This window comes from Aquarana catesbeiana, linkage group LG06, assembly GCF_042186555.1.
Source record: "Aquarana catesbeiana isolate 2022-GZ linkage group LG06, ASM4218655v1, whole genome shotgun sequence".
In the NCBI taxonomy this organism is placed as follows: domain Eukaryota; kingdom Metazoa; phylum Chordata; class Amphibia; order Anura; family Ranidae; genus Aquarana; species Aquarana catesbeiana.
Window position 1 is genome coordinate 378,195,079 of NC_133329.1, and position 22,485 is coordinate 378,217,563.

General features: G+C 43.0%; 1 protein-coding gene across 6 annotated transcripts in view; it reads left to right on the plus strand.

Annotated features, from left to right (window-relative positions):
* The window catches only part of LRP1B (LDL receptor related protein 1B), a 2,172,167-nt gene that overhangs the window by 1,838,270 nt on the left and 311,412 nt on the right, over window positions 1–22,485 (plus strand). For all 6 annotated transcript variants that reach the window (XM_073634235.1, XM_073634238.1, XM_073634240.1 and 3 more), the window contains 2 exons: window positions 5,177–5,364; window positions 11,874–12,057. In XM_073634235.1, coding sequence (XP_073490336.1) covers window positions 5,177–5,364; window positions 11,874–12,057 — 372 coding nt within the window. The remainder of the gene's footprint in view (window positions 1–5,176; window positions 5,365–11,873; window positions 12,058–22,485) is intronic.

Consider the following 22,485-nt stretch of genomic DNA (forward strand, 5'->3'; position numbering starts at 1 on the left):
TATATAGTTTTACATTAGATAAAGTTTAGTCTTTGTCAGTGGCAGCCGCTCCATTCGGGGCGCAGGGACTCCACCCCTCTAATCCAATGTGTCCAGGCTCTAATCTACATGCAGGGTGCTGGACGCATGAATTCCAATGGAATTCCAATTCCAATTCCATTTTTTTTTTTTTAGAAGCCTTTGATTAAAGCAAGAGGCTTTAAAAAATGGTGGGCTTCAAAAATGGTGGGCTCGGGGCGCAGAGCACTGTGCCCCGAGCCCACCCAGTTATGTGACATTAGCAAATAATATTCCCTAATGTCTTCCTGTTTCTCCTCCTGGCCAACCAGGAAGCGGGTACTGAGACCCAATTGGCCAGGAGTCCTAAGACCCGATTGGCCGTGGGTCCTAAGTTCTGACTGTCAGGGAGGAGAAGCGACCGCCGGGACTTGGAAGGAGACCCATTGGAGGAAGCCATGACCTGGATGGGGTTGGCGGGCGATGGGCGAGCGATGCAGCGATCGAGCGACAGGGGGGCACCGAACGAGTGAGTTTGGCTGGCTGGGGAGGCCCCTTCAAGAAAACTGAGCACCAGCCGCCACTGGTCTTTGTACTATTAGATAGATAGATAGATAGATAGATAGATAGATAGATAGATAGATAGATAGATAGATAGATAGATAGATAGATAGATAGATAGAGTCTAGAAAACCCGGAGTTGGTGGAATGAATTGAACAGAGCCATGTAAAAAGTCACAGGCATGTGTTCTGAGCGTTTTAGATCACCACTTACCCTCATCTGGAAGCACGCTGTACATTTGTTAGACTCTGAATGCCGCCAATTAAAAAGTCTGCACGGTGTCAGGCAATTCTGCTTAAACGAAGGCTACAAACTAATTCAGTTTGTAAAATGTTTAGATGAAGATAAATGATGTTCTCTTAGAGAACTGACAATTCACTCTTAAGCAACTGACGTGAGTTTTTCTTATTTTTTTGCGATAAAATTATTGCGTTGTGAAAAGCTTGATCATTAAAACATAATAAATTCAAGAGGAAGCCTTTCAGATTGGTAATTTGCTTGTTTTCTTGTTTATTTTTAGTCGCGTCAGCTTACTTCCGCCTGCTTGGCGAGAACAAATACGAACCGACAATAATTTGGCTTTTTAGCAGCAAGCGAGCGCTGTTAAAGTTCACCTGATTTCACATCTTCTTCCTGTAGATGGAGCTCTCAACTGTCCATATTTGGCCATCTTTCCACCACAATTGTCCCCTGCACAGGTCCAATGTAGAGATCTGGATCAATATTAATATTATTTGCTTTCAGCTTTATGTATGTTATGACTTTTAGGGCTTGTTCACACTAACATTGGTCTCTGAAGAGTGAGCCGCGATCAACTTGCTCTACAGAGAGAATTTGACAGGCGGCATTGTATCGCCTCCTTACCGCATGCTTTAATCCCTTGCACTAGCGCAGCAGTAAAAGTGTGGTTCCACCACGGAGGTTTTACAGGCAAGGCTATTCCAGAAGCAGGTCAGATGGTTCCCAGGTCAATAACAAGGGTAATGTGGTATTAAACCCAAAACCAAAAATTTTGCAGCTTAGCAATCATTAGATGTGGTGGCTGCATTTGTTTTCTGTTTTTTAGGTTTTTTTCCCTCTGTTTTCACCTGGTGATCTGGCCAGTAACACACCCCATGTATTAGAGTGCCCCCATTCTGGATGAAGGAGAACAAGGGGCACCTTTGGACAGCAGCATTGTCAGTCTGGGGGGAGGAGAGTGTATTGTCGCGTACACATGATCGGAATTTCGGCCCACAAAAGACCGATAATGCCGCGTAAACAGGAGCTGACTTTCCAGCGGACTAGGTCCGACGGTCTTTCCGACTGACTTTCTGACTAGGTCCGATGGACTTTCCGAACCAACGGACTTGGCCACACACGATAGGACTAAGTCTGTTTGGTTTGAACGTGATGTCGTAAACAGGACTAAAAAAGGAAGTTCAATAGCCAGTAGCCAATAGTTTCCCTTGCATTGTATTTGGTCCGTCGGACCAGCACACAGATGAACAGTTTTCCGAAATTTTAGTCCGTCTATTTCTAGGTCCGTCGGATTTTTATCCCGAAAAGCTATCGGACTAGCCCACGCACTATCGGATTGTCCGCTGGAAAGTCCGCTTGTGTGTACGCGGCATAAGAGTTTTTCGTCGGAAAATGCGACCGTGTGTATGCTCCATCGGACTTTTGCTGGCCGAATTCCAGCCAGTAAAAGATTTAGAGCAGGTTCTCAATTTTTCAGTCAGAAAAAGCTCCTATCCGAAAATGCGATCGTTTGTGGCAATTCCGACGCACAAAATTCCGACGCACAAAATTCCGACGCATGCTCGGAAACAATTCAATGCATGTTCGGAAGGATTGAACGTCATTTTCTCGTCGTAGTGTTGTACATCACCACATTCTTGACGGTCGTAAGTTCAGCAAACTTTTGTGTGACCGTGTGTATGCAAGGCAAACTTGAGCGTAATCCCGTTGGAAAAGCCGTCATATCTTTTTCCAACGAGAAGTCCGATCGTGTGTACGTGGCATTAGAAGTACTACTATATTTAAATGAACTAACAAATTGAAGCCAAACTCCAGCTAACACTTTATATTTATAAGCAGTTACAACAAATCTTTTGGGATAAAGGTTTTACATAAATAAAAGCTGATCCTTTTAGGCACCCCTGCCAGTGTGAAATGATATGTCTTCCTGTAACTGCAAGAGAGCTTTTCTGTTAAAAAAAACAAAAAAACAACAGACTTGCTGGCTGGATCACCAGGTGAAAATTAAGAGAAAGAAAGCCTAAAAAAGAAAACGCATGAATCCATCACATCTAAGAATTGGTAAGCTACAATATAATAAATGTTTGCTTTTGGGTTTAATACAGCTTTAAACACCTCAGTACCGGACGCTTCCACCCCCTTCCTGCCCAGGACAATTTTCAGAATTCAGTGCTGTTACACTCTGAATTACAATCACTCAGTCATGTAACACTGTACCCTAGTGCATTGCTCCATCGGACTTTTGCTGGCGGAATGCCCGCCAGCAAAAGAGTGAGAGCAGGTTCTCAATTTTTTGGTCGGAAAAAATTCCTATCCGAAAATGTGATCGTCTGTACCAATTTTGACAAGCAAAATTCCTACGCATGATCGGAAAAAATTCGACGCATGCTCGGAAGCATTGAACTTCATTTTCTCGGCTCGTCGTAGTGTTGTACGTCACCGCGTTTTTGACGGTTGACAGTTCAGAGAACTTTTGTGTGACCGTGTGTATGCAAGCCAAGCTTGGGCGGAATTCTGTCGGAAAAACCATCCAAGTTTTTTCCGACAGAAAATCCGCTCGTGTGTACACGGCATTAGTGTATGTAGCGGTTAAACTCATCTTCCTTCAGTTGTAAGCATGTCCTTGCTTTTCTAGCTTCCTACTGAATTGATTATATAGACCATGTATATACAGTAGTTTACAGCATTAAAGTAATATTAAACCCTCTGTGTTTTAAGCACTTTCAGCAGCTGATTTAATCACTTACTGAGCATGCAGATTTTTATTATCTTTCAATCCTTGCCTTTGTTCCAGTTTAAGCTGGTGCCGTGACTGCTGCCCCAGGTTACCTGTTTCAGGGTTACTCCTTTCTCTTGCACAGTCTTGCATGCAGAGAGTAGAGTTGTGTCTCCCTACATTGTGTGCGTCAACAGAAACACACAGCCAAATAGCCTGGAATGACAAAACACTACCCTGCCCCCCCCCCAACACACACCCCTTCCCCAAGATTGGCTCCATACTGCATTGTCCACATTTTCATTTAAAGACCGGACATTCAGGGAAGAAGCACTAAGAGGACAGAAGCCAGCAGCATTGAAAATTGTAAACTTTAAATGCTGGGGTAAGAAATTTAACAGATAGTTTACTTAGGAATGTTTATTTTATCATGCGCTAAGCTAAAAACGCAGGCGGTTTAATACCATTTTAAAGTGGTTGTAAAGGTTTGTTTTTTTTTTTGTTTGTTTTTTTTTTTAAATAACAAACATGTCATACTTACCTGATCTGTGCAAGGGTTTTGCACAGAGGAGCCCCAATCCTCCTTTTCTGGGGTGCCCCTGCTGCGCTCCTGGCACCTCCTCTGCATCGGGTGCCCCCACGGAGAGCCGCTTTCCCTGGGCACTCTCCCGAGTCCTGCTGCTGCGTCCATTGACACTGACATTAACATTGACTCGGCCCCACCCCTGTCTCCGGTGTCACTGGATTTGATTGGCAGCAGCAGGAGCCAATGGCTCCTGCACCTGCCAATCTATCCAATGAGGACCTGAGACAGCGGCTGGAGTCGCTGGGCTTGTGAACATTGGTGAAACAATCAGGTTCAGGTAAGAAAAGGGGGGGCTCTGGGAGGCTGCTGCAGCACGGGAGGTTTTTCACCCTAATACATTCTATGAAAAAACATGAGACTTTACAACTTTTTACTTACAACAGAGGTACTTCCTAATATAAACAAGTAGTTGTAACTAAAGAAGAAGCTGAATTCCGGGGAAGGCTGATTTTCTCTGCTGCAGTTTCACTTTCACTTTCCAAGTCTCCTCCCCCACAACCAGCCTATGGCTAGACAGTAAAAGGAGAAGCAGCATACTGATTAACTCTCTATTCTCTCTCCTTCTATCAGCATGCTTCTTGCAATGAAGCACACCTGATTGGCTCTGTGTATTGCTTCTGCCTCCACCACTCTAAGCTCTACTGTGCACACTGTACAGGGACTGCAAGAGGCCGATACAGATTTACATTCAATTACTTACACTGCTTGCATTTCATGAATGATGTGTGAATGATTACCTTCCTTTACAATCTTGCTAGACTTTTCCAAAATATTGCAATTTGCAGTTTTTTTTAAATCAATACCTGTTGATCCTGCCATAAGTGCCCTAGTTCAGGCACTTCCTACTATAATATGACAGCGCTCTGTCCTTTGCTATAATATGACAGCGCTCTGTCCTTGTCTCCAAGCTATGCTCCTAGGGGCATTTCAGTTCAAGCTGCTGTTGGGTCTATTAAGGAGAGATAACAATCGTTAAATTATCTGTCATTATGATGGCACTTTGCATCGCCATGCCATCCCAAATGCTAACGGCAAAGTATTTTCATTCTTGTACCTTATTTCTTTCTTTTTTCAGAACAGTCGTGTAACAACTCGTCTTTCATGTGTAAAAATGGAATGTGCGTTCCGGAGGGAGTTCTTTGTGACATGGCGGATGATTGCGGAGACGGATCTGATGAGAGAAGCTGCCATTTAAATGAGTGTTTAAGTAAAAGAGTCAGTGGTTGTTCTCAAGATTGTCTGGATCTCCCAGTTGGATACAAGGTTAGCAGTCAATATTTATAAGATTACATTGGAAGAAAGTCGCACAAATGAATTATTCATGGCGCTAATTTGCTTTCTGCGGAGCCGCTGTCCCTTTTATCATCTGGGTGTGTAGGGAGGAGGACACAACGTGAAGTCTTTCAATATTACTGCTTGTTTTATGTCAGAACTGTACTGTACTTAATACTATATAGATAGCAGGTGGATCTTGCCTATTAAAGAACAACCAAAGTCAGGTGCTACTGTTTTGAAAAAGGGATGTCATCCAATTTGCTTTTTGAATTGTTCCCAAACACCTACTACTCATCAGTAAACCATTAGATGTGTTAGAATTCACCCTCCCCAATTCACCACCTCTGAGCTGGAAGAAAGAATCCTGGGGGAAGGAGGAAGATTATTGACTTCCTTCTTCCTCGATCAGACTTCCCAATACAGTAAATATGGTGTATGTATATATATATATATATATATATATATATATATATATATATATATATATATAGTTTTTATATATATAGATATATCTATATATCTATATATATCTATACATATATATCTATATATCTATCTATCTATATATCTATCTATCTATATATCTATATATCTATCTATATATCTATCTGTATAGATAGATAGATAGATAGATATATATATATATATATATATATATATATATATATATATCTATATCTATATCTATATCTATCTAGATATAGATATAGATATAGATATATATATCTATATCTATATCTATATATAGATATAGATATAGATATAGATATATATAGATATAGATATAGATATATATCTAAAAAAAAGATATATATCTATAGATATATCTATATATACAGTATCTCACAAAAGTACACCCTTCGCATTTTTGTAAATATTTTATTATAGCTTTTCACGTGACAACACTGAGGCTCGGTTCACACTGGGACGACTTGGGATCCGACTTGTCGCCCCTCAAGTCGCCCCAAGTCGCCCCAGAAAGAGATTCACATGAGAGTGAATGGGAGCGTCTTAAATGACACTACTGAAGTCGCTCCGACTTCAGAGCGTACTCCCTGTACTACTTGGATCCGACTTGGTAGGCGACCTGTACCATAGAAATCAATGGAAGTCGCCTCCAAGTCGGATCTCTCTGTAAAGTCAAGCGACTTTGCAGGGAAAACCCCTCCCTCCCCCCCTCCCTCCCAGAGAGCTGATTGGCCACAGGCGAAGTCGCCTGTCATGCAGGCGACTTCAAGTCGCCTTGTAATTTGCTAAAGTCGCGTCGAAGTCGCGTCGAAGTCGCGTCGAAGTCGCCGTGCAAAGTCGCGCTGAAGTCGTGTTGCCCCAGTGTGAACCGAGCCTGAAGAAATTACACTTTGCTACAATGTACCACCTAGCCCATACTCTATGCAGATTAAATTTGCACAGCTAGGGCCATTTTTATTTTCATGCTTCTGCTCCACCACTGCTACAGTCCAAAAAAAAGATATGCTGTATGCAAAGTTGAGGAAGGATGGTTATATAGCGTACTGAATTCCTAACTGGTAGCTCCACCTTAATTAGATTTCCTACCTGATTGCTAGGGTGCCATGACTGGTCTCTTAATACTCTTGAATAAAAGCCACCTATGGGCATATTACTCCACAGTTCACTGGATCTTGTGATTGTTTTCCACCATGTGTGGTGGTCAGAATACATTGGAAGTCCACTATAAAGCAAGCCAACACACATTTTGATGCCTCAAATATTAGACCCGTTCCTGGGTATATTTAACTCGCTGATTCCAAAAATGGCACCATTTTTTCCCTATCAGCTCTAGTTTTTGAGATACAGCATAAATTGCATAAACAGTGGGGACGGAAAGTATTAAGACCCCCTTACATTTTTCACTCTTTTTTATATTGCAGCCATTTGCTAAAATCATTTAAGTTCATTTTTTTCCTCATTAATGTACACACAGCACCCCATATTGACAGAAAAACACAGAATTGTTGACATTTTTGCAGATTTATTAAAAAAGAAAAACTGAAATATCACATGGTCCTAAGTATTCAGACCCTTAGCTGTGACACTCATATAATTAACTCAGGTGCTGTCCATTTCTTCTGATCATCCTTGAGGTGGTTCTACACCTTCATTTGAGTCCAGCTGTGTTTGATTATACTGATTGGACTTGATTAGGAAAGCCACACACCTGTCTATATAAGACCTTACAGCTCACAGTGCATGTCAGAGCAAATGAGAATCATGAGGTCAAAGGAACTGCCTGAAGAGCTCAGAGACAGAATTGTGGCAAGGCACAGATCTGGCCAAGCTTACAAAAAAATGTCTGCTGCACTTAAGGTTCCTAAGAGCACAGTAGCCTCCATAATCCTTAAATGAAAGACATTTGAGACGACCAGAACCCTTCCTTTAGCTGGCCGTCCGGCCGAACTGAGCTATCGGGGGAGAAGAGCCTTGGTGAGAGAGGTAAAGAAGAACCCAAAGATCACTGTGGCTGAGCTCCAAAGATGCAGTCGGGAGATCGGGAGATGGGAGAAAGTTGAAGAAAGTCAACCATCACTGCGGCCCTCCACCAGTCGGGGCTTTATGGCAGAGTGGCCCAACGGAAGCCTCTCCTCAGTGCAAGACACATGAAAGCCATCATGGAGTCTGCTAAAAAATACCTGAAGGACTCCAAGATGGTGAGAAATAAGATTCTCTGGTCTGATGAGACCAAGATAGAACTTTTTGGCCTAAGTGGTATGTGTGGAGAAAACCAGGCAATGCTCATCACCTGTCCAATACAGTCCCAACAGTGAAGCATGGTGGTGGCAGCATCATGTTGTGGGGGTGTTTTTCAGCTGCAGGGACAGGACGACTGGTTGCAATCATGGGAAAGATGAATGCAGCCAAGTACAGGGATATCCTGGATGAAAACCTTCTCCGGAGTGCTCAGGACCTCAGACTGGGCCGAAGGTTTACCTTCCAACAAGACAATGACCATAAGCACACAGCTAAAATAATGAAGGAGTGGCTTCACAACAACTCCGTGACTGTTCTTGAATGGCCCAGCCAGAGCCCTGACTTAAACCCAATTGAGCATCTCTGGAGAGACCTAAAAATGGCTGTCCACCAACGTTTACCATCCAACCTGACAGAACTGGAGAGGATCTACAAGGAGGAATGGCAGAGGATCCCCAAATCCATGTGAAAAACTTGTTGCATCTTTCCCAAAAAGACTCATGGCTGTATTAGATCAAAAGGGTGCTTCTCCTAAATACTGAACAAAGGGTCTGAATACTTAGGACCATGTGATATTTCAGTTTTTCTTTTTTAATAAACCTGCAAAAATGTTAACAATTCTGTGTTTTTCTGTCAATATGAGGTGCTGTGTGTACATTAATGAGGATTAAAAAAATGAACTTAAATGATTTTAGCAAATGGCTGCAATATAACAAAGAGTGAAAAATTTAAGGGGGTCTGAATACTTTCCGTCCCCACTGTACCACTCTTAACTCTGGTTGCCCATCTAAAATCAGGATATAAATATAGCAAAATACATCTATCACTATATCTGTTAACTGTGCAAAAAAAAAAAAAAAAAAAAAGGTAACAGAAAAACACGTTGATCAGCAAGATCTTTTCAACAATATAAGGAAAATATTTACCCTTAGCCCCATTTCACAACAGTGAACCGATCGGTTCCGTCTGTCCATTTTTCAAGTGAACCCGATCGGACCACTCATTGTTATGTATGGGGAGGCGCATGTAAACGGCCATGTGTCGGTTTACACCCACCTGCATCCGATCCAATCCAGATTGCCAAAACAGACAGATGGAGATCCATTCCCTATCCGTCTAGTGAATTGTATCGAATGAAAGTCGGATGGAAATGGGCAGGTGGTCCGTTTCCATCTGACCGCCCCATAGAGAATAGCAGGCTGTGTCCGCGTCCACTTTGCATAAGTGGAGCAGACACGGACCTGTCCTCAGCGGGGATCAGTGTACAGATTCCTCGCTGAGCAGGCAGATCCACCTGATGGATTCCGCCCCATGTGAAAGAGGCCTTAGTCATTAGGGTTCATTTAATGAAGGCAAATAGACTATTCATTTTGCAAGGACATTTTCTCCAGAACCTATTGAATGAAGTGAATCTCTGTTGACCTCCATCATCCAATAATGTGCAAATAAATGCTTTTCTTTTTTATTTTCCTTGTACATGATTGGGCATTCTTTGCAAAGTGAAGTTTTACTTTATTTACTAAGCTTTGCACCACAATGCACCACCAATTGTGCGTTATGCCGCATACACACAGTCAGATTTTCCGACGGGAAATGTTGGATGTGAGCTTGTTGGCTGAAAGTCCAACCGTGTATATGCTCCATCGAACATTTGTTGTCGGACTTCCTGCCAACAAATGTTGGCTAGCAGGTTCTCAAATTTTCCACCATCAAAACTTTGTTGTCGGACTTTCCGATCGTGTGTACAGAAGTCCGTCACACAAAAGTCCACGCGTGCTCGGAATCAATTACGAGGCGGAAGCGCTCGGTCTTGTAAAACTAGCGTTCGTGATGGAGATATCACATGACTATTGAACTACCTTTTTATCGGCTCACCGTACGTCTTGTACGTCACTACGTTCGTGATTGTTGGCCAACATTTGTGTGACTGTGTGTATGCAAGACAAGTTGGAGCCAACATCCTTCGAAAAAAAATCCACCGCTTTGTTGTCGGAAAGTCCGATTGTGTGGTCAGGGCATTACAGTAGCAAATGCTGAAACACACATAATACCATGTACTGAAATGAAAAGGTGTGAAGCCAGCCTAAAGGGTTTACCTTCGATTATTTTGATCCAAAGTACATTTTTGATGCATTGAAAGGCTAACCTGGGACCATATTGTTCTGTCCTTTTAGAGTTCATACAAGTGAATAAAAATAATTGTCCTGCTGTTACTCTGGGCTGAGCTAAGGTTGTAAGTCCAGCAAACTTCAGTTCTGCACAACAGCAATAACACATTTAATAGTCTCTTACAATACCTGGTCCCTCAAGTGTTTTCCTTGGCATTTTTCCCCTCTATCACCCAACAGACTGAATCAACGCTTTTAAAGGTTACTTGATGTTCTGAAGTGCTGATTCACGGTGTAACCTGTTGGGAGAAGAACAGAATGATGATGATAACCTGAAACAAATCATTCAAAGTCACAGTGGCTCCTTGGGCTGCTTGCTGTTCTTAGTTTGCCGAAGGCGTTGTCTGATAAGCGCTCAAGTGTCACGTTGTGTGAGCTGGAAAATAAACCCAGGCGGTTATAAGGCTTAATTGAAGTCCGTGCTTTTTTTTACTTTTTTTCCTTGTCTTCAAAGATCCTTTAAAAGGAATAAAAAGGGGACTAGTCATAAAATGTCAAATAGCTGTGTACAATTTTTTTGTTCCAGTTTAAGCAGATGTGTTCACTTATGACACTTTTCCTTGAAAATATGGAGCTTGTCTGTAACATTTTCAAAGTTCATTTCATTTTTTTTTTAGTACTCTTGTTCGATCCAATGTAAACGTGGAGCATGCACAATATTCTGCTCACAGATACACCACAACACCAAAAGTATTGGGACGCCTGCCTTTACACGCACATGAACTTTAATGGCATCCCAGTCTTAGTCCGTAGGGTTCAATATTGAGTTAGCCCACCCTTTGCAGCTATAACAGCTTCAACTCTTCTGGGAAGTCTGTCCACAAGGTTTAGGAGTGTGTCTATGGGAATGTTTGACCATTCTTCCAGAAGCACATTTGTGAGGTCAGGCACTGATGTTGGATGAAAAGGCCTGGCTCGCAGTCTCCGCTCTAATTTATCCCAAAGGTGTTCTGTTGGGTTGAGGTCAGGACTCTGTGCAGGCCAGTCAATTTCCTCCACCCCAAAAAAATATACCTCCTCCCCCCCAAAAAAAATCAAAATAAATTAAAATAACTTTTTTTTTTCTCAAGCAAGGTTTGCAAGATTCATGAAGATTCTCAAGCAAGATTAGTGAAATTTAAAGTTTCCACTTTCACCAAAATCACTCCTCTCATCCTTAGATATAAGAGCCCAATTAAAACTCTATGTCCCTGCATGTCATGCTTTTCACCCCCAATGCGTGAAGGCAATGCACTGTAGTGTGTTTAAGTGCGTTACAAAAAAAAAGGTCATGTTCAATTTCCAGGCTTGTAATTTCAATGGGCCGTCCTGACACAACGCATGTTAATCCATGAGATAATGTATGTTAACACATCAAAAAATAAGTAAATGAGCCCTCAATTAATTTCTTTAACTTAAACAGTTCAGAAGGGACCAGCTCCGGTGTCCTTCAGGAGAATAACAGGACAATTGTTGTGTATTGTTAAAAAAAATATCTGTTCTCATAATCTAGTAAAACCCTTAAGTAATCGCTTGTGAATGCCATTTTGAGCTGAGTCATAAAAAGCCAAGTTGTACTTAAGATTGTCTGATCTGTGAATAAAACAAGACGATGGAAGAATGATTACTTGTCTTTCCCCACAGTGCCAGTGCTGGCCAGGATTCCGACTAAAGAGTGACGGCAAGACGTGCGTAGACATTGATGAATGCTCTGAAGGTTTTCCCTGTAGCCAGCAGTGCATCAACACCTACGGAACTTACAAATGCCTGTGTACAGATGGCTATGAAATACACCCAGAGAACCCAAAGGCCTGCAAATCTTTATCAGGTATCACAATGGCATTTATGTACTGATAGATGACAAGCCATGCGTGAGAAAGAGGAATTTCTTCAATATGCAAGACGGGGAATAATCAATCTGATTTCAATCTTTTCCTTTATCTCTGCCCCTCAGGGACCTTCTTGTTGTAGAGTTAAAATATGTTAAAGGGAAAATATGAATATGTCAAGGTTTATGCAGAGATATTGAGGCTGGCTGAATTGTCTGGAGTTTGGAATATGTCCAGCCAGGTTTACACACTATGCAAATTTCAAATAGGCATATATCAGCAATCTAACATACACTACATTACCAAAAGTATTGGGACACCTGCCTTTACACTCACATGAACTTTAATGGCATCCCAGTCTTAGTCCGTTGGGTTCAATACTGAGTTGCCCCACTCTTTGCAGATATAACAGCTTCAACTCTTCTGGAAAGGCTGTACACAAGGTTTAGGAGTGTGTCTATGGGAATGTTTGACTGTTCTTCCAGAAGAGTATTTGTGAGGTCAGGCACTGATGTGGATGATAAGGCCTGGCTCACAATCTCTACTCTCCACTCCCAAAGGTGTTCTATTGGGTTGAGGTGCAGGCCAGTCAAGTTCATCCACCCCAAACTTACTTATTCATGTCTTTATGGACCTTGACTGGTGTGCAGTCATGTTGGAACAAGAAGGGGCCATCCCCAAACTGTTCCCACAGAGTTGGGAGCATGATTTTGTCCAAAATTTCCCGGTATGCTGACGCCTTAAAAGTTCCCTTTCACTGGAACTAAGGGGCCAAACCCAACCCCTGAAAAACAACCCCACATCATAATCCCCCCTCCACCAAATGATTTGGACCAATGCACAAAGCAAGGTGCATAAAGACATGGATGAGCGAGTTTGGGGTGGAGGAACTTGACTGGCCTGCACAGAGCCCTGACCTCAACCTAATAGAACACCTTTGTGATGATTTAGAGTGGAGGCTGTGAGCCAGGCCTTCTCGTCCAACATCAGTGCCTGAACTCACAAATGCGTTTCTGGAAGAATGGTCAAACGTTCCCATAGACACACTCCTAAACCTTGTGGACAGCCTTTTCAGAAGAGTTGAAGCTGTTAAAGCTGCAAAGGGTGGGCCAACTCAATTTTGAACTCTATGGACAAAGACAGGGATGCCATTAAAGTTATGTGTGTGAACTCAGGTGTCCCAAAACTTTTGGTAATATAGTGTAGTTAGGTTGAATAAAGACACAGGTCCATCTGGTTCAACCAATAGAAATCAAGTAAATAAATAAATACATAGAATAAATGAAAACCCCCCAGATACAGAATCCTACAGTATATCTACAGTTAATCCAGAGGAAGGCAAAACCCTCTATATAGCATGGTCCAATGTGGTCCAAAGAGAGAAAAATAAATTCCTTCCTGATCCCTCAGAAGGGAAATGTATATTTCCTGGATGAACAATATCTGGTGTTATTACCTCTAAACAGGGCCGATCCTAGGGTCACAGGCGCCTGGGTGCAGAAATATGTCTGGCGCCCCCACATGGGCGTGGTCATCTTACTAACTCCTCCCCTTTATTAATGTTTCTATGGCAACAACTCCACCTCTCCATCTGTAAGCCCCACCACTTTGCTTTGACAATAACTTGGTTAACGGCTTTGACAAGTCAAAATAAATGTTTTATTTATTGACAATTCTGTGTCAAGTGCATGTAAATCAAAAAGTGTATCAGAAAAAAAAACTTGGAATATAAATATGAACTGAACAATATTAAACTTTTGAACAGAAAATGAGGCAGCAGAAAATATATAACTACAGATGTAAAATATGCAAGATAGATTGATTCTGTACTTTTTATATTTTCAATAAATACAATCACTAAAGTGCAAATAACAGATTTGCATAATGCATACAATCACAAAACAGTGCAAATATCAATTAAATAAAGTTAAAGTGGCTGGCTTCCCATCCTCCTTAGCAACCAGCCATATACAGTGTGTTTAAAGAGAAAAAAACCCGCAAAATGCATGAAAACTGCATGCAAAAACAAGGGTTTAAAAGTGCAAAATGTGCCTGAAAAATGCATCAAGCGCAGCAGCATAGATGTGAACCTAGCCTCGGAGTGCTCTGATTAACCCCAAATAAAGTTCAGCTGTTCTTTCCTGACATTTTCTTAGTCGCATCCTACAGCAAAAGTTATGGTCCACAGAGGGCTTCCAAAGCATCAGAGGGATCCCGTTGTTAAAAGGTATCAGTCAGGAGAAGGGTACAAAAGAATTTCCAAGGCATTAGATATACCACGGAACACAGTGAACACAGTCATCATCAAGTGTAGAAAATATGGCACAACAGTGACATTACCAAGAACTGGACGTCACTCTAAAATTGATGAAAAGACGAGAAGAAAACTGGTCAGGGAGGCTGCCAAGAGGCCTACAGGAACATTAAAGGAGCTGCAGGAATATCTGGCTGTGCTACATGTGACAATAATCTCCTGTATTATTCATATGTCTGGGTTATGGGGTAGAGTGGCAAGCTTTTTCTTAATAAAAACATCCAAACTCAGCAAAATATTGCAAAAACACATCTGCAGTCTCCCAAAAACTTTTGGTACATTACCTTCCAGTTGTGAGACACTAGGGAAGGATGCAGTGTGTACACATTGTTTGATTATTTAATCAAACAAAACTAACTCTTCGAGCCTTGGCAACAGCAAAATTTCTAATCACATCATGTATATCCAAGTCTTCACAGAAGGATTTTTCAATGGATATTATGGATAAGTTGGAAAGTCTTGCCTGGGACATTGTGGAACGGAGATAATTTTTTATCAGCTTTAGTTTTGAAAATGAACGTTCCCCAGCAGCTACACTTACAGGAAGTGTCATCAATATTCTCAGTGAAATAGAAAGGTTAGGGAATGTGTTGGTCAAGTTATTCTCCACTAGATACTGCAAGATGTTGGTGACTGTCATCTCCTGAGTTAGAAAAGGTCTAATGGTGTCCAGTTCATCACAAAGATCTATTCCACTAATGTCAGAGTGGGATAACTGGCTGTCAGTTAACTTGTTTTGCAGATCCATGCAACACTTCAATATATAATTTCTGTCCATTTCAAGTTTTGGGATTTCATATAAAAACGCAAATGTGTCACAGTGGCTCTGAAGTAGTGTGAATCTCTCATTTATGGACTGGATGGATGTGTCCAAAACGGCAAAGAAAAAATTCACTTTAAAATATTGTGCTGGGTCTGCAAGAGACTCATCTTCATGTTCATAGTCAAACATCTTCTTTCTCCGTCGAGGTCTAATTGTAACGGCATCAGGAAATCGCGCTTCACAATCAAGCTTTTCAGCTATTTCTTTGGCATCAGATAGCACATTCTCAAAGCCTTCATCAGATCTGTATTCCACCAAGTGCTTGATCAACTTTTCCAGTTCCTGTACACAGCCTGATAGGTTTAATGTTGTTTGCTGCAGTATTTTGCTGATTACGTTCACCTTTGACAATAATTCATACCAAATGACAATGGAACAAATGAATTTGAATGATTTAATTTTCGTTGCCAAGGATTGAGCCTGATGTTTGGTGTTAATATCCCTGTTGTCATCATCTGAGATGTCATACAGTGCATCAAATACCTCAGGTAGGAAATAACGCAAGGGTTTAATTGCTGCAACTCTGCTTTCCCATCTGGTATTGGAGAGTGGTTTTAAAGTTAGATTTGTAACATGCTCTTTGAGCACTTGCCATCGTTGGGTGGATGAGACAAAGAACACATAAAGTTCTTGAATGATGCCAAAAAAATCTATTGTCAGGTATGAAATCTTTGCAGCGTCATTCACAACCAAGTTGAGAGTATGTGCACTGCATGGAACAAAAAAGGCTCTTGGGTTGATATTGAGTATTTTTTGCTGCAAACCATTATGTTTTCCTTTCATATTTGCGCCATTGTCATAGCCTTGGCCACGCATATTCTCAATTGCAATCTGATTGTTCTTTAAGTAGGCCAGTAAAAAGGATGTCAGTCCTTCAGATGTTGTATTGTATACTGGGCAGAAATCTAGGAAGTGTTCTCGGATTTCAATTTTTTTTTCACTTTGATCTAGAACAACAAATCGGACAACAATGCTAATCTGCTCTATGTGGCTCACATCAGGAGTACAATCCAGGATAATGGAGAAATATTTGGACTCATTCAGGCTTCGTATAATTTTTTCTCGTATTTTGGTTCCAACTATGGCAATTATCTCATTCTGAATCTTGTAACCAAGATAATGTGGCATTTGTGAATGCTGTGAAATGGAGCACTGAATTCTCTGAATGTGTTCAGAAATGATGGGATCAAATTTCCCTATCATTTCAACCAATTTCAGGAAGTTACCATTATTGTTTTGAAACAAACGGTCATCACAGCCTCGAAGCGCCAGATTTTGTCCTGCTAAATATTGGATAATGTAGATTATTCGCTGTATGACAGAATACCAGCGTTTCTCTTCTTGTTTAATGATCTTTTGATTGACATGATCAATGGTTGTTCCCTTTTCCAGAGCTCTTGAAAGATCCATCCATTTCTTATAATTTGTGACATGGATTGTGCTTTTTTCATGTCGGCTTAAATGTCTTGACAGATGCTGCCAATCATTAAAGCCTTGTTTTGAGGCCAATGCCATATTGTGACTGTTGAATAGCCGGCAAGCAAAGCACTGGACTGAATTAGTAGATATGGAATAAATCAACCAATTTCTTTGTATCTTCTCTCCATTATCCAGTACTCTTTGGTAGTATGAGACAGAAAAGCTCCTGCTGGTATCATCTTTTGGGAACATAGATAACTTTTCTTGAACAGGACCAATTTTTATCAAAGTTAGTCTGTGTTGGTCATCTATATTTTCAGGCCAGAAAGCAGGATCACTTGAGATTCCACTTGATGTTGATGGCTGTTCAAGTTCCATTTCCGTTTCCTCATCCATAAGTACAATAGACTCAGTGTCTGAATTAGAGGAAACCTCAGATACATCTTCCTCTTCAATGTCAAAATGCTCTGTTGCTGAAACAATGTAACCTGAAGTTACATCTCCAGTTGTTATTCGCTCAGTGACACACTCAGGATCCACGGGGACCAGATCATCATCACATTCTGATGACTCTCCTAAATCTGTATTTTTTTCACCTTCTCCACCATGTGAAATGTCTGTGACACTGGACCTTAACTCTTTGCTTGATGTGGATGCATCTGTGCAAAGGGAATCTTGACCACTGCTTAATAAAGACTGTGGCTGTAAGAAGCTTGTGATGGGAGAAGTAATTTTTTTCAAAGCTTCTTCCTTTCTTATCCGCTGTAGCTTGCTTTGATGTCCTGACAACTTTGGTTTTTTGCTAGCCATCTAAGGGGAAAAGTAAATGTACACTACACTGTTCAGCCACAACATTAAAACCACTGACAGGTGAAGTGAATAGCATTGATTATATCATTACAATGGCACCTGTCAAGGTATCGGATATATTAGGCAACTACAATGGGGTCTAATTGGATCTGGAGGGGGGTCTCTCTACCAGAGGCCCTCTTCGTGTCCATTAGGCCCCTTTCACACGATCGGACCGTTCAGGTCCGACTGTCAGTTTTGACGGCGGACCTGAACGGGCGCTCCATGTTAGCCTATGGAGCGTCGGATGTCAGTGGAGACATGTCCGCTGACATCCGACCCGGTTCGATCCGCTAAAAGCAGACGGATGGCCCTACGTCCAGGTCCGTCGCTGGCGGATCGGATCGGGTGAGATCTGACGAAAACTGACATGCTGTCCGTTTTCATCCGATCCCTTCATAGGCGGCAGCGGCCCCTGACAAGCCCCCCCCACTCAGTGAGCAGAGAGGGACCTGTCATCCGCCGGCTCAGCGGAGATCAACGGACAGATCTCCCGCTAAGCCGGCGGACCGAGGCGGGCTCCGTGGAAGCGGAGTCCGCCTCGTGTGAAAGGGGCCTTAGAGGGTCCTTTAGAGCCCCCACCAGGCCCCATTACAAAGTACAATGGGGTCCAATGGATCCTGGAGGGGGCTCTCTAACATAGGCCCTCTCTGTGACCATTGGAGAGTCTCTTATAGAAAAAGTCCCCTCCAGGCCCCATGAAAGACTACATGTAAAACAGGGATATGCAATTAGCGGACCTCCAGCTGTTGCAAAACTACAAGTCCCATCATGCCTCTGCCTCTGGGTGTCATGCTTGTGGCTGTCAAAGTCTTGGTATGCCTCATGGGACTTGTAGTTCTGCAACAGCTGGAGGTCCGCTAATTGCATATCCCTGATTTAAAAGAACAAAGCGTGGTCATTGTGTGCATGTGACAATAATATCACACATTCTACACAAATGTGGCTTGTATGGGAGGGTTGCAATAAAAAAATAACACTCCTCAAGAAAAACCACCTGCATTTACTTGAGCTTTGTCAAAACACACCTTGAAGATTCTGAGGCCACATGGAAAAAGGTGTTATCGTCCAATGAGACTAAAATTGAATTATTTGGCCTCAATACCAAACAATATGTCTGGCAGAAATCCAAATACAGTTCACCATCCACATAACACCATTCTTATAGTAAACCACGGAGGTGATAATATCCTGGTATGGGGGTGGTAATATCCTGGTATGGGGGTGGTAAGATCCTGGTATGGGGGTGGTAAGATCCTGGTATGGGGGTGGTAAGATCCTGGTATGGGGGTATTTCTCTGCAGTGGAAAATCTGCTGCCCACTGCCAGAAGGTTGTCAATGGGAAGAAGGTTTACCTTCCAACATGACAATGACCCAAAGCACACAGAACAATGAGCACATAGTAATTGAAGGAGAAAAAGGTGAGTGCCCTTCATGGCCCAGTCAGAGCTCAGACTTAAACGCCATTGAAAATCGGTGGAATTACATGAAGACTGCAGTCCACAAACGGTCAGCATCAAATGTAACTGAACTTGAGCAGTTCTTGCAGTGGAATAACATCCTTACAGGACGTCTCCAACTTACAACCCGACCTCAATGCACTGTTTTATTGGGCAACTATGTGGCAAAATGAGGTTTCATGTTGATAAATGTAGTTATGCACTTGGGTCTAATAATATGCATGTATCATAAATACTAGGAGATCAGCTGGGGGTGGTAAAGGATCTGGTATATCATAAGCTTAATAATAGCATGCAATGCAGGGTGGATTGGATTTAAATCACTAGTAAAAAGGGTTGATTTAAATCCACTCGATAGAAATCATAATTTTTAAAGAGCGGCTGTCATCTCTGTCCCCCACCAGCTTCTCCTCTGACTCGCTGTTGACTCACCAACAGTCCCATTCACTTAAATGGGACGGCTGGTGATGCGGCAGTGACACAACAAGGTGAGGGACGTGGCGGCAGCAGGTGAGTGGACGCCGCTAACAGGCACTGCCATGATGGATCTGAAATGACAGGTGCTCTTTTAATGTAAGGACTCATTCTTCCTGGTAGTAAATCTTTAATATTTGCAAACAAAATGAAGGTTTCCTCTTTAGAATAATAATCTGTTAGGTTAGTAAAACATTGATATCAGAACCGATTCAATCATACAATTTGTAGTGATATAGCACACTGTGAAAAAGCGTTATTATGGTCAGAAGTTGGGCCTAGTCACTTTATGCACTGCACTCCTATGCCCCAGTCTATTTATCCACAAAATTCTCCTAATTACTGACCACAACTGACAGCCTCACAGCTACACATACACCTAGGGCTACGCAATCATTTTTTAAAACATTTTAATTTTCAATAACATTTGCACAAAGAATGATATCCCTTTGTCTGAGCCTACCTTACAAAAGAACTTCTTTACAATCAGTAACTGTTGAGAGAATGAACACTTTGGTTAGGACTATGCAACATACAACACGGAGTATGGGAACGAGAGGGGGAGGGGAGAGATCTATGTATTATATGATCTGAGACTCCCGGGTCTGGGGAGTGCATACACACCGCCGGCAACCCTCTCCCGCTGTGATTACACGCAGTGGGAGCTGATCTGTGGGTACCGCAGACTTGATGTCCACCAGAAACCGGCTATCATTAGGCAGAGAGCCAGAATGGCGTTCTGCATATGCAAACAAGGCAGACCGCCATTATGTCTGTTTGCAAGAAGACAGGATCCATTCCTTACCCTAGTAAAAGCACTTCCCTCTTAAATATGAGACCTGGGGTCAAAAAAGCACTTCCCACACAGTGCACAAGAAACAGCTATGCACACAGTTATCCCTTTAATCGCCCTTTTTTTTAACCCTTTCCCAGCCAGTGTCATTAGTACAGTGACAGTGCACATTTTTACCAACGATCACTGTATTAGTGCCACTGGTCCCCAAAAAGATATACTGCAGCTACGTTTTATGCCACATTGTCTGTGTTTTATGGCACAGTGGCTGCGTTTAATGGCACATTGGCTGCGTTTAATGGGCACAGTGTCAGGTTTTGATGGGCACAGTGGCTGTGTTTGGGCACAGTGGAAGCTTTTGATGGGCAGAGTAGCAGCTTTTGATGGGCACAACAGTGGCTGTGTCTGATGGGCACAGTGGCTGTGTTTGATGGGCACAGTGGCAGCTTTTGATGGGCACAGTGGCAGCTTTTGATGGGCACAGTGGCAGCTCTTTATAAGCACGGTGGGCATTTGATGGGCACAGTGGCTGCGTTTTATGGCTCAGTGGCTGTGTTTAGGCAGTGGCAGCTTTTGATGGGCAGAGTGGCAGTTTTTGATGGGCACAACAGTGGCTGTGTCTGATGGGCAGAGTGGCAGCTTTTGATGGGCACAGTGTCAGCTTTTGATGGGCACAGTGGCAGCTTTTGATGGGCACAGTGGCAGCTTTTGATGGGCACAGTGGCTGCGTTTGATGGCACAATGGCGGCGTTTGATGGGCAGTGTCAGCTTTTGATGGGCACAGTGGCTACGTTTTATGCCACATTGTCTGCGTTTTATGGCACAGTGGCTGCGTTTAATGGCACAGTGTCAGCTTTTGATGGGCACAGTGGCTGCGTTTGATGGCACAATGGCGGCGTTTGATGGGCAGTGTCAGCTTTTGATGGGCACAGGGGGCATTTGATGGGCACAGTGGCTACGTTTTATGCCACATTGTCTGCGTTTTATGGCACAGTGGCTGCGTTTAATGGCACATTGGCTGCGTTTGATGGGCACAGTGGCTGTGTTTGGGCACAGTGGAAGCTTTTGATGGGCAGAGTGGCAGCTTTTGATGGGCACAACAGTGGCTGTGTCTGATGGGCACAGTGGCTGTGTTTGATGGGCAGTGTCAGCTTTTGATGGGCACAGTGTCAGCTTTTGATGGGCACAGTGACTGTGTTTGATGGGCAGTGTCAGCTTTTGATGGGCACGGTGGGCGTTTGATGGGCACAGTGGCTGCGTTTTATGGCTCAGTGGCTGTGTTTGGGCAGTGGCAGCTTTTGATGGGCAGAGTGGCAGTTTTTGATGGGCACAACAGTGGCTGTGTCTGATGGGCAGAGTGGCAGCTTTTGATGGGCACAGTGTCAGCTTTTGATGGGCACAGTGGCAGCTTTTGATGGGCACAGTGGCTGCGTTTGATGGCACAATGGCGGCGTTTGATGGGCAGTGTCAGCTTTTGATGGGCACAGTGGCTACGTTTTATGCCACATTGTCTGCGTTTTATGGCACAGTGGCTGCGTTTAATGGCACAGTGTCAGCTTTTGATGGGCACAGTGGCTGCGTTTGATGGCACAATGGCGGCGTTTGATGGGCAGTGTCAGCTTTTGATGGGCACAGGGGGCATTTGATGGGCACAGTGTCAGCTTTTGATGGGCACGGTGGGCGTTTGATGGGCACAGTGGCTGCGTTTTATGGCTCAGTGGCTGTGTTTGGGCAGTGGCAGCTTTTGATGGGCAGAGTGGCAGTTTTTGATAGGCACAACAGTGGCTGTGTCTGATGGGCAGAGTGGCAGCTTTTGATGGGCAGAGTGTCAGCTTTTGATGGGCACAGTGTCAGCTTTTGATGGGCACAGTGGCAGCTTTTGATGGGCACAGTGGCTGCGTTTGATGGCACAATTGCAGCGTTTGATGGGCAGTGTCAGATTTTGATGGGCACAGGGGGCATTTGATGGGCACAGTGGCTACGTTTTATGCCACATTGTCTGCGTTTTATGGCACAGTGGCTGCGTTTAATGGCACATTGGCTGCGTTTGATGGGCACAGTGTCAGGTTTTGATGGGCACAGTGGCTGTGTTTGGGCACAGTGGAAGCTTTTGATGGGCACAACAGTGGCTGTGCCTGATGGGCACAGTGGCTGTGTTTGATGGGCACAGTGTGTCAGCTTTTGATGGGCACAGTGTCAGCTTTTGATGGGCACAGTGGCAGCTTTTTATGGGCACGGTGGGCGTTTGATGGGCACAGTGGCTGCGTTTTATGGCTCAGTGGCTGTGTTTAGGC